The sequence below is a fragment of the Ctenopharyngodon idella genome, chromosome 22, assembly GCF_019924925.1.
Source record: "Ctenopharyngodon idella isolate HZGC_01 chromosome 22, HZGC01, whole genome shotgun sequence".
NCBI lineage: Eukaryota > Metazoa > Chordata > Actinopteri > Cypriniformes > Xenocyprididae > Ctenopharyngodon > Ctenopharyngodon idella.
This window is the reverse complement of record NC_067241.1, coordinates 25495122-25508675: the sequence shown is the minus strand read 5'-3', so window position 1 is coordinate 25508675 and position 13554 is coordinate 25495122. Positions and strand designations below refer to the sequence as shown.

Sequence of the window (13554 nt, the reverse complement as noted above, 5' to 3'; positions counted from 1 at the left end):
ATTTATAACTGTTCTTATAATGCAGTATAGGTCTTAATGAGTCTTTATAAACATTTTTAGAATAGTAATACTTACTTATAAATAAGTATAAATGGGACTATAATTCATTATAAGCATGGTCTTCATAGAAAGTGTTACCATAATTTTTTTTTTCCCCACAATATCAGCAGGTTTGGCAAAAAGTTAATTTTGACCCTAGTGACATTCATTGAACCTATAAAAATGACATCAGCTCAGAACGCACATGGCATATGTGATTTCTGTGGCATTTCTTCATCTGGATGCAACATAATTCACAATATCCTCCAAGCTGACACAATGTAGTCTTTTATTGTTTTTAAGATGGTACACAGTTTAAATCAATAAGCAATTCATGTCACTACCTTTAGATATATGCTCAACCCAAAGCTGCAGCAGTCTCTGTTGTTGAAACATTGAGATTAGGAGGAATACTTTAATTCCTATTGCACATCAGTCCAAAGGAGTGGCTTAAAAAAGTCCTCAAAGATTAAGTGAGAAAAATGGGAGACTCCTGCCTAAAGCAGCGCAGAGAAATATCAAACCGAAACAAACAGGTTCTGATCTGTTGCTGGCCATTATTCAGAGGCTATTATCCCTGAATACAAATCACCATAACTGTCGGCCAACACGAGTTTAAAAAATAAAACCAAGACTGTGGGATTTATAACCAATGGGTGAACAACGCAGGTCACCGACCCCTTTACTTGAGCAGAGATCTCGGTAAAGCAGCTGCTGTAAACTTTCTTTTGGAAAGCTCAGGAAGCCCTAAAAGTCAGGGAAACATTCATCTTGTGGCACTTTTCCCTGATTCTACACTTTCCCGTCACTTAACGTGCAATCAAGCTAACGAGAAATGCACTCGACTTATGATGTATGCAAGAGCAGGATCCATTTTATTTTGTATTTTAACCCCCCCCCCAAAAAAAAAAAAATTATTAGTTGTAAGCATTCATCCTTCCTCTTTTACTTTAAAATGAGTCCTGTAATTTAGGTTTTCGGTTCAGTCCTGAAGAGGAGGGGCTGCTCTAAAATGGGTTTTTGCTCTCAAAGGGCTCATCTGGGTCCATCAGTGCTGCATGAAACAAAAGCTGTAGGTTTAATCTGTAATTCAATTTGGACTGTCGTCCGTGTAGTCCTTCCACCTCTTAATCTCCGCCGCCCTCCTCGTCTCCCTGCTCCCCGTCCATCAGCAAGGCTGCGTATTTACTGGCTGAGCTGAACTTCTGTTAAAACAGAAAGGGTATAGTGAGACGTAACCAAAACATGGCTGTTATTTGAGGTTCATATGTTCTTCATGGTCTCTAAATCAGGTGGTTTTCATAGAAATTGTTGTTTTGACTTCTCTGACACAGGTTAGTGGTGTAAGATACTGAGCTTTTAGAAATAAAAACATACCAAAACATGCCAATATACCCATTTTTTTTTACAAAGTGAATTTTCTTAAAGTGTGTTGTAGTGTCTTTTAAGGTGTGTTCACACTTGGCAGGTTCGGATTCGATTAAAATGAACTCTGGTGCGATTGCTCTGCTAGTGTGTTTCATTTGAATAAGTGTGAACGCTGCTATCTGAACCATGGTGCGCACCAAACAAGCAACCCCTGAAAAGGTGGGTCTCGGTCCACTTTTAAATGAACTCTGAAGCAGTTTCACTGAAACACGAACGCAACATGGACCAAAGACAGCTAAATGAACCAAAAAAAAGGATGTGATGCGACCCTAATAAGGACAAAATGCTGAAGAATACCTGATTCTAAGAGCTACGTTGTCCATTACAGCAAACTTAGACGAAACATGTAAATGAACGGCAAGAATGCATTAAAGGTGCCCTAGAATCAAAAATTGAATTTACCTCGGCATAGTTGAATAACAAGAGAAGAACAGGCGAATCTCAACATAACACCGACTGTTACGTAACAGTCGGGATCATTAATATGTACGCCCCCAATATTTGCATATGCCAGCCCATGTTCAAGGCATTAGACAAGGGCAGCCAGTATTAACGTCTGGATCTGTGCACAGCTGAATCATCAGACTAGGTAAGCAAGCAAGGACAATAGCGAAAAATGGCAGATGGAGCGATAATAACTGACATGATCCATGATATTTTTAGTGATATTTGTAAATTGTCTTTCTAAATGTTTCGTCAGCATGTTGCTAATGTACTGTTAAATGTGGTTAAAGTTACCATCATTTCTTACTGTATTCACGGAGACAAGACTGTCGTTATTTTCATTTTTTAAACACTTGCAGTCTGTATAATTCATAAACACAACTTCATTCTTTATAAATCTCTCCAACAGTGTGTAAAGTTAGCTTCAGCCACGGAGCACCATCAAAATCATTCAGAATCAAATGTAAACATCCAAATAAACACTGTACTTACGCGATTAGACATGCTGCATGACGAACACTTTGTAAAGATCCATTTTAAGGGTTATATTAACTGTGTGAACTTTGTTTATGCTGTTTAAGGCAAGCGCGACCTCCGGGGGCGGGGAGCATGAGAATTTAAAGGGGCCGCAGCCTGAATCGGCGCATATTTAATGATGCCCCAAAATAGGCAGTTAAAAAAATGAATAAAAAAAAAATCTATGGGGTATTTTGAGCTGAAACTTCACAGACACATTCAGGGGACACCTGAGACTTATATTACATCTTTTGAAAACACGTTCTACGGCACCTTTAAAGGTATTCGGTTTTCAGTAGGAAAGGTGTCATTTAAGCGGCCCCTAAAGTAATAATTAACAATTAAGTGAAGTGAAGGGAAGTGATTCAATCAAAAAAAAAAAAAAAAAAAAACTTTAGCTCGATAAGAATTTTCCTATTGTCACTGTGAAGCTGCTTTGAAACAATATGTATTGTAAAAAAAGCGCTATATAAATGAAGATGACTTGACTTGACTTGATTACAGCTTGGTACAGGCATCGGAATCTTAATTTGAGTGTGTAATGGAGGAATTCCTGCCACTGTTTTGTCTCCTTTATACATTTTATAAGCTCTTCTTGAGTTCTCAACTGTATGCACATACATCGGTTTTGGATGTTTGGAGTGTTCTGTTGTGAAATATGTTATAAAGCAGTTTTTTTTTTTTTTTGTATCTTTAGGTTCAGTCTTATGACAGTGTGAACGCCAAGCGAACCAGAGCGAATCATTTTCTTTTTTGATCCGGACCAAAAAAAAAATGAAGATAATTGAACTACAAGTGTGAACACACCGGTAGAGTCTATTTTTAAAATCCATTTTTAAATCAAAATTCTTTTTTGTTTTTTTTTTGTTCTGTAAGAATCCTTTTTTTCTTTAAGGAAGAAGAGGTGGATAAGCAAGCATGAAATCTAACGTTTACAACATGAATGTCTGTTGATTTATTGTCATTTTCACAATTACAATGAGGTTTTGTCATGTGTTGTCTCAAAGATTTTTTATGGATAAAAAGAGGTGAAAAAAAAATATAGAGAAAACTTTTTTTTTGGAGGACACAGACTCAAGAAGACACTAAAACACACCTTTTTTAAATGTGGTCTTAAAGAATTAGTTCACTTTGAAATGAAAATTACCTCAAGCTTCACTCACCCTCAAGCCATCCTAGGTGTATATGACTTTCTTCTTTCTGATGAACATAATTGCAGAAATATTAATAAATATCCTGACGCATCTGAGCTTTATAATGGCAGTGAACAGGATCAATGAGTATGAGCTGAAGAAAGTGTCTCCATCAGATGCGTCAGGATATTTATTAATATTTCTGCAATTATGTGCATCAGAAAGAAGAAAGTCATATATACCTAGGATGGCTTGAGAGTGAGTAAATCTTGGAGTAATTTTAATTTTAAAGTGTACTAATCCTTTAAGTAGAAACTGAGATTTATAAAAATATTAGGTCTGCTCTGTGGATAGCTGAACATCTCTAAGTTATATGGAGCCAGTTAAATCTTTTCCAGGTTATACAGGATAAACCCAGGACTACTGAAATAATGGCTCTTTAACACCTGGTTTATTTTTAAGGTCTGCTCCATCTGGTCCATTAAGTTGGTTCATTTCACTTGCCGTGAAAGCCCCTTCTAAATGGAGTTCAAACTGCATGTGTTTATTTGAAAAGGTCTGTCATGATGAAAATCCAGATGGACCCCAATGTGAAAACAGACCTGTTTGGATCTCAATTACACAAGTATTTTTCTTTATTCAGAAGCTGCTGCAAGTTATGCAACAGACCACAGGAAGTTCCAAACAATAACTGAGAGGATTGCAGGCTTCATTCAGTTAAAAGATGCCACACACAAACAAAAGTTTCAAATTAAGCGTTAGGGCTGCATGATGTTGGAAAAAAAAAACGGACATTGTGTTAATAACTTTTTCTGCTACATATATTGCAATACACAGAATAGAAATACAGAAATGTTCACCAGATGACTTGAACAGCTATATTTGGTAAAAGTTAGTCATTCTGGAATGAGTGGGGTGATTTCGTTGGGGAGCAAATTATTATAATTATTTTGTTTGGAAGTAATTAAAAAGCTAAAATATTTTTATTCCTGAAGACATTTTGGTAACACTTTACAATAAGGTTTCATTAGTTAACATTAGTTTACTTTAGTTAACCTGAACTAAGAATGAACAATACTTCCACAGCATTTATTAATCTTAGTTATTACACGGCTCTGTGGAATACTTGATTCTGATTGGTCAATTGCAGCAGAAAACAGATAACACAAGCTCATCCGGGTTACTGAAGTCAGCAGCACTATACGTTTACAAAAACTAACACAAGCTTCTTTCAGTAACCACAGTAGCTGAGTTTCCATTATCTTTCAAATTGCACAAATTGTAGATGCGAATTGAAAATACGTCCAATGAAAACACGTCAATTTCACAAAAAAAAAAATTAAGCTCGCATGAGGTGGTTTTTCAGGCAAATCGAAAAAGGAATATTTCGCAAAACTGCAATGGAAACAGTTTTTTCACATTTACAGGTCACCTGGCCTATGTAAATGTCGATCATTCTTTAAAGAACGCAGTATGTTTGGACACAAATACAAGACAGAATTCTTAATTATTAAACTGAATTCTAAACAACAAAGAAATGCCACAATTTATCAAGACCTTGAAGCAGATAAGAGGAAGAAACACCCAGAAACACCTCATATGTGGCCACTCCCAAGTATAAGGGGCTTTCCTTGACATTAATGCTTGGATAACACACTTGCGTCTCCTTCGATTAAAAATAATGACTAGTGCAGTGGCTGCGATATACTTAAATCTACTAACATACGTTGCCATTAGAGGTCGACCGATATATCAGTCGGCCGATATATCGGGCCGATATTTGTCTTTTTTTAATATATCGGCATCGGCCGATATCCGTGTTTAGTAGCGCCGATTTAAAGCCAGGCACGTCCGCGGGCAGCCCTGTGTTATTGGTGCGGTGGAATGTGCTGCTGCCACCGCATGTGAATTGAAACTTTTGGAAGATTCAACAACAGTCCTGGGAGATAAAGGTAGCCTAAGGCTTAAATTCTGATATTTCAAAGTCCTATGGCCATATATTTACTATATATTACTAGTAAACTATGAAGTGTTGCTTCACTTAGTGAAAGAAACAACGGATAGCATAAAATGCGTCGGGAACTGGCATAATGCTACAGCTGGTTGAAGGGTCGCTTACTTGTAGTTAACTTTAAGGACTGTAGTCCAAAACTACCAGCAGCTTGCTTGCTAACATATTAGCCCCAATGTTATGAGTTCTGTTTTATTTTTCCTGTATCGGAGTCGGAGAATTTCACTCTGTGCTTGGGGTGGAGAAGGCGGCAGCTCTCACAAACACTCCGACAAATATTGTCAATATTAAGAGGATTTGGCATTTCCAATTAATGTAAGCCTGTTACATTCTTCTAGTCTATTATTATTACTATTAGGTAAGCTACTTTTATTATTAAATTAATATTATAATAAATTTGCCCCGCAATAATTTCACAGCGCATCACCGCATAACTGACGTGCTGTAAGGATAATAAAAGATTAGGCTATCAGCTCCTCTTTGAAAATGTTTTAAACATTTTTTAGGTCTATTATACAATGAATTAGACCTATAATTAAAATTATTAACAGTCTATAATATTTCCTAACACTGCAGTCATAAATGAAAATTAAGAGCAGCTTTAGGCTACTTCAACAAAAAAAAAAAAAAAAAAAAAAAAAAAAACAAGCTGTTTAACACGAAATACTATTCTTCTAATTTTTTTTTTTTCACTATATGTACGGGCCACAAAGGAAATTATGGAATAAATAAGACAGTTATATACCGTTATCAGCATATTATGTTGAAATTCGTCTCTGAGAGAAAATGTTCCGTTAATGCAGCGTCAGGCAGCTCCGTCACTTTTACTTTCACTTTGAATACTGACCGAGGTTAAGCTTTTACCGGCATAACTTTTCCGCAAAGTTTGCACGTTGCTTCTTGTGTGATATCCATTGGCTCCCCTTCTTGGTTGAACTTTCCTTCGGGGGGACCTCGGACTTTCGGCTCGCGGGGGGGCCCCGCGGATTTGCGCTACGCCACTGCGCAGAAGTGTATGACATTTGTTCGGAAGCATGGTTTGATGCAGATAATAGCCGGGTTTCCATCCAACTTTGCATTAATGAAAATTCAGCTCAAGAATATGCGCATCTGCGTGTGTTTCCATCAACTGTGTAATGCGAATAAAAATGGACATCAGCCTAATAAAGTGATGTGTTCCGACCAATGACTATATATATATATATATATATATATATATATATATATATATATATATATATATATATGTCGCACAGTTATCCTCATTAAACCTGTCTAACGTTAACCGTCAAGAATGTCAGAAATCACTAAGAGTTTAGCACTGTCCTTGCATACTAGGCTGTGCAACATGACAAAGTTTTTAATTGATTTTTATTTATAAAGTTGTATTTATTTTATTTAAATGTATATTTAAGTTTACATTTATGTTCCAACAAACTTGAAAAATTCAGCTTGATAAATGCTCTAAAACTTTTATGTAAATCAAGTCAGTGTTCAATAAATGATGGTAAGTTTAGAAATGTTGTGCATCCACTTATTATTAGTGTGACATTTTTGCATGCAAATGAAGGGGAAAACTTCAAGATATCGGCCCTAAAAATCGGCAGCACATATCGGCCATCGGCTGACCCTGACCTCTAAACATCGGCATCGGTTATAGAAAAACCCATATCGGTCGATCTCTAGTTGCCATGATTTTTGGAATGACTTATCGCAAGAGGAAAAAATTATGTTTTAGTCGCGTAACATCAGTTAAAAGGTAAGTTCACCCAAAAATGAAATTGTCATTAATTACTCACCATGACAGAATTTTCATTTTTGGGTGAACTAACCCTTTAATGGAAACGGCAACATTTAGTATGATTTTATCAACATTCAGAAAATATTGCAAAAGTTTTGTGCAAATCTATAATGGAAACCTAGTGTGAAGCTAGTGTGAACAAAGTTTAAAAAAATCTCTCTACTTGAGTAGGAATTCTTGACCGATATAGTATACAATAATAATAATAATTGTGATTTATATTGTGATTATTATTAACTAAAATAAGAAATATGTTGTAATATTGTAACTGTAAAATCAAGAAATCAGGTATTTAATACAAATACTAGTATTTCCGTCTTAATTTCTTAATTGTTAAATGTTAAACCATCAAGCTTTTATTTTCATGGGTTGCCGGCAAATGGATGTATGTGATGCCAGATTCATTAAATCACACACAATTTATTTCTATATATCATGCAGCCTTATTAAGCATGGAAAAACATTTGCATCTTTAAGACTGATATACATCTGTATGAGATGGAGGAGGCTGGAGGTCAGGCTGGTTCATGTGCCAGAGCACAAATAGCTTGGAATAGGGTGTCAAATGTAATGTTTTCACATACAAGCATGTATTAAGGTTTGCATCAGTATTCTCAATTCTACGACTGTAATTCAATGCGTGCATCAGAATTATGTGTCTAGACTCAAATAAATATTTACATTTGTCAAGTCACATATCTTCCAAAAGAAGCTCACAATTACAGTCTGAAACCAACATTGTAATTTCCATTACAGAGACTGGAGCTTCTAAAAAAGGCACTAGAGAAAATATTCATTAAAGGATTGTTGAACAATGAAAGCCAGAAGTAAAAGCACAGGGAGTGGGGATCATGGGATCACACCCAGAGAGAGTGTTAGCTCTGTCACTCACAGGGCTTGGAGGCTCCTCAAATTTCTTTGGCTCTGGTGCTGGTCTGAGATCTCGCTCTCTTCTTGCATCCTTTCTACAAGCAACGTACAACACACTGAGACAGAGTCTCACAAGAACTTCTACACTCATTCAGAAAAATACTCCAGAGCAGGGACGTACATCCCAGAGGAATACAATATCCAATTGCCAATATTACAATCAATATTGTAAAATCCAAGTTGTAAAAATTCTTGTTTGTTGTTGAATTGAGATTGAGGCCCCTGCTCTGGAGCCATACACTATTTCTCTTGATCCTGAGGCCAAATGCATCTTGCCCAGAGATATTTGCAAATACTTGCACACACTGTAAACTCTAACGCTCAAAATAATTAATTGGTTTGAGCAGGACAAACTTAAATTAAACAAATTAGTTCAGTCAAATTAACTCTAATGAGTATTTAGCACTTTCTTCTTCTTTTAAGTTCACAGAACTGATATATTTTAAGTAAACTCAACTGTTTAATTGTGTTGAGTTTTATGAACTTATTTCTGGCAAAGCATGCTGGGAAATCCCAGCCCAGTTTGTCTACATTTTTAATTTAGACAAACTGGGCTGGGATTTCCCAGCATGCTTTGCCTATTTCACTCGAAAGGTAGAGTAAATGCTAAAATTAAAGGGTTAGTTCACCCAAAAATGAAAATTCTGTCATTAATTACTCACCCTCATGTCGTTCCACACCCGTAAGACTTTCGTTCATCTTTGGAACACAAATTAAGATATTTTTGATGAAATCCGATGGCTCAGTGAGGCCTCCATTGCCAGCAAGATCATTTCCTTTTTCAATGCCCAGAAAGATACTAAAAACATATTTAAAACAGTTCTTGTGACTACAGTGGTTCAACCTTAATGTTATGGAATGAAGAGAATACTTTTTGTGTGCCAAAAAAAAAAAAAAACGACTTTATCCAACAATATCTAGTGATGGGTGATTTCAAAACACTGCTTAATGAAGCTTCGAAGCTTTACGAATCTTTTGTTTCAAATAAGTGGTATATCAAACTGCCAGAGTCACGTGAACTATTGAAGTTTCAATACACTTATGACTTAACGAAGCCTCGTTTACTGAAATCATGGGATTTTGGCACTCTGAAACACTGATTCGAAACAAAAGATTCGTAAAGCTTCGAAGCTTCATGAAGCAGTGTTTTGAAATCACCCATCACTAGATATTGTGGAATAAAGTCGCTATTTGGTTATTCTCGTTGCTTTATAATATTAAGGTTGAACCACTGCAGTCATATGAACTGTTTTAAATATGTTTTTAGTAGCTTTATGGGCACTGAAACAGGGAGTGTTATTGCTGGTGATGCAGGCCTCACTGAGCCACTGGATTTTATCAAAAATATCTTAATTTGTGTTCTGAAGGTGAATGACGGTCTTATAGATGTGGAACGACATGAGTAATTAATGACAGCAATTTCATTTTTGGGTGAACTAACAGTAAGTGTTATATAATTTTTTTTTTTTTTTTTTTTGTGCAAGATTAATGTTAAGTGTGATATTTAGTAGTGATTAATGTTTTGTTATGCTAATTTTGAAGAGTTTCTGTTAAAGTGGGTTTTTGGAGAGTTACCATCATGGTGACAAGTGATGCATACGGCTTGGTTTGAGAGCAAGTATGTTAAATGCTTTATATTGCTGTACTCATTCAGCAAGTGCAACACCATGCTATTGTTTACATGTTAGCAAATTAGCAAGCATTTTCTGAATTAGCTTGTTAATTAGTGTAACTAATTTTATACTAATAAAAATGTTTACATTGGGGTTACATGATAATTTTAAGTTAAACGTATGAGTGTACTCAAATATTTCAAGTTAAGAACAATTAAAATGTATGAGTACAAAATAAAAATCTGCCAGTTCTGCATACTTAAACTTTGAATTTCTTAACTTAAAAATTGCCTCAAATTTTTTGAGTTTTGCCAAATTATTCAGGGTTTACAGTGCAAGTAAAAAACTGTTTAAGTTTAAACTGTTGTTTGGTCAAATAGCCCACTGACTTCACTGTTTGTATCACTCCGCATATCTTGTTCCAGACTGTCAGTCTGTGTTTTAGTGGTGGGCATTTTTCAGTGACTCTTTCTTCAGGTTTCATCATCACAAGTAACTGACTTTATGAGTGAATCACTGAAATATCATTCAATTGATTAAAAAAAAAAAATCAGCAAAAAACTGCACTTTTTTGTTGTTGACACTGGAAAGATGCGAATGGACACAGTGCTCTACGGGCCAAACTAGCACAGAGACAGATTTGTCCAACCACCACACTTATATAATCAAACCTCTTATAAAATCTAAAGAGAAAAATCTCACCATAGCAAATTACTAAATATATCCTTCTAAAAATGAATAAAAAGCTCTACACTTTTGGGCAGAAGGGGTGCCAGAGAGCAGCTAACCTGTCTGTCTCCTTCCTTCGGTCTCGGCTGGCTGCGTCTCCACGCCCCCTGCCTGCTCCAGAGCCCAAGGCCCCACCGCGACCCCGAGAGGGGCCTCGATCCCGGCGCACCCCATCTGTTTTGTTTTCATCTGTAAGGAGAGCCCAGTGTTCAGCAGAGGACAACTCTACTAAAAAAGGAGTAGCCTCCATTAGGCTGAAGGCTTCTAAAAAGCTTTGAGCAGTTTACTGCTTTCAAACCGAACATTTCTAAGAGGCCGTTTTTAGGAAGGGAGCCTACTGGACATTTTCTTTTGCACTGTTCAAGCTCTCACGAAAACTGCAAAGCACCAAAACTCCCTGATGTCAATCCATTGTGATGTTAAGAGGGGTTTCCAGAAGTGATTTGAGTGTGAAAATTCAAATATGGAATGAGCTGATCTTCCACCAGCATTATTTTTCATGTCTCAATGGATCTGCAAACCTATAAATCTTACCTTTAGTTCTCTGAGCATCAGCTGAGCTTGTCACACTGAAAAATAAAGTACATCAAAAAACTGAAGTCAGAACAATTCTAAAAAGCTCTACATTTATATATACACTACCAGCCAGAAGTTTGGAAACATTACTATTTTAAATGTTTTTGAGCTCATTAAGGCTGCATTCATTTCATAATAAATACAGAAAAAACAGTAATACTGTGAAATATTATTACAATTTAAAATTATGGTTTTCTATTTTAATATACTTTAAAATATAATCTATTTCTGTGATGCAAAGCTGAATTTTCAGCATCATTACTCCAGTCTTCAGTGTCACATGATCCTTCAGAAATCATTCTAATATGCTGATTTGATACTCAGTTATTATCAATGTTGAAAACAGTTGTGTTGCTTAATATTTTTTTGGAACCTGTTATACTTTTTTCAGGATTCATTGATGAATAAAAAGGTTAAAAAGAACAGCATTTATTCAAAATATAAATCTTTTCTAACAATATAAATCTTTACTATCTCTTTTTATCAATTTAGCACACCCGTGCTGAATAAAAGTATTAATTTCTTTCAAAAAAAAAGAAAGAAAAAAAATTACTGACCCCAAACTTTTGAACGGTAGTGTATATTGTTACAAACGATTTCTATTTTAAATAAATGCTGATATTTTTTAACTTTTTATTCATCAAAGAAACCTGAAAAAGTATCACAGGCTATAAAATAATATTAAGCAGCACAACTGTTTCCAACATTGATAATAAATCAGCATATTACAATGATTTCTGAAGGATCATGTGACACTGAAGACTGGAATAATGATGCTGACAATTCAGCCTTGCATCACAGAAATAAATTATATTTTAAAGTATATTAAAATAGAAAAAAAACAATTTTAAATTGTAATACTATTTCACAATATTATTGTTTTTTCTGTATTTAAATAAATGCAGCCTTGATGAGCATAAGAGACTTCGTTCAAAAACATTAAAAATAGTAATGTTTCCAAACTTTTGACTGGTAGTGTGTGTGTGTGTGTGTATATATATATATATATATATATATATATATATATATTAGAGATGCACCGATGTATCGGCCAACAATCAGTATCGGACGAAAAAATCTATTATTATCACTGTCGGCCATCGGCCAATTGTTTAAAAACTGTCGATGATCAGGGCCGATTATATCCTGTCAATCAAAAAGGTGCAAAAAGACGTGTTCAGACTGCAACTCATACATACTGTGTGTGAAGAAAATCACTCGTGTTGAATTTTAATGCATTAACAGTTTAAAAATAGTGACGTTAAAGCAGGCTCTTTTTGACCCTATGAATCACCCGTAGTTCAAGCCAGGGTTGCCAGGTCTGCATTTTTTTTCCTACATCAAATATTATTTGTAGCGCCTCTCATCCAATAATCGCAAAAGCTTTGTGCTTTATTACTTCTGAGAAGAATTTCAGTTTTCAAATTCTGTCCATTTTATCATGAAATTCAAACAATAAATGGCGTTTGACGCTCTTAAATGTGATGTGTCAGATCGCTGTAACGCCTCAGTTCAGGCGGCAGCGTGGATTGCGAGTCTTTTCTTCCTCTTAAATACAAGTAATATTTCGAAAAACATGAATGAACATCAAAGGTATGTTCAAAGGTATGTTAAAAGATATTGTACAATTGACCGGAATGTATCACATCTCATGTTATCACTTTATTTGTGTTTCAACCGCGGAAAGACGTCAATAAAACAGCTTATGAACAATATGTCACATCATGTTACGTTTACGTTACCTCAGGAATGTTTTCCAATGTTCACAGTTCCTTAGATATCTATATATAAAAAACACTAGAGAGGAGCTTATTTACTGTTAATTATATGTTTGTGTAAATTTGCCATGAAGACAAGTGCTTATGAAAACTACCTTATGTGATACTAAGTTTTATACATTTCAGTTTTTATTTGAGTGTAATTATTATATCTGAAAACAAACAGCAGCTGAATATAATACCTCTGTTGTTAATTGTAACCTCTAATATTGTAGTGTACCAAATGAGAGAGTTCCCTGTATGGTTTGCAACATTATTTGGGAGAGATTTTTTTTTTTCTTAAGAAAAACCAAACTATCAGTATCGGCCGATATCATTGTGAATAATCGGCTATCTGTATCGGCAGAGAAATTTAGTATCGGTGCATCTCTAATGTATATATATATATATATATACATACATACACACACATATACATACATATATATGTGTGTGTATATATATATATATATATATATATATATAATGATAATAATTAACCAGCTAACTGACAGTATGAATTTTGACCAGGTAAATGGTTAAATAAGTCATTTAAGTAATTTTAAAGGCGTTTTTT

The 13554-nt window shown here is 35.1% G+C and overlaps 1 protein-coding gene across 3 annotated transcripts in view; it reads right to left on the bottom strand.

Annotated features, from left to right (window-relative positions):
• Positions 1-311: 311 nt before the first annotated feature.
• The window catches only part of eif4ba (eukaryotic translation initiation factor 4Ba), a 28959-nt gene continuing 15716 nt past the window's right edge, over positions 312-13554 (bottom strand). Inside the window, exons 12-15 of one of the 3 annotated variants that reach the window (XM_051880057.1) lie at positions 11179-11213; positions 10704-10833; positions 8265-8337; positions 312-1244 (exon numbers count right to left, since the gene is read on the bottom strand). In XM_051880057.1, the coding sequence (XP_051736017.1) occupies positions 1167-1244; positions 8265-8337; positions 10704-10833; positions 11179-11213 (316 nt within the window). In that variant the 3' untranslated portion in view covers positions 312-1166. The remainder of the gene's footprint in view (positions 1245-8264; positions 8338-10703; positions 10834-11178; positions 11214-13554) is intronic. The other 2 variants (XM_051880058.1, XM_051880059.1) reach the window with 2 other exon arrangements.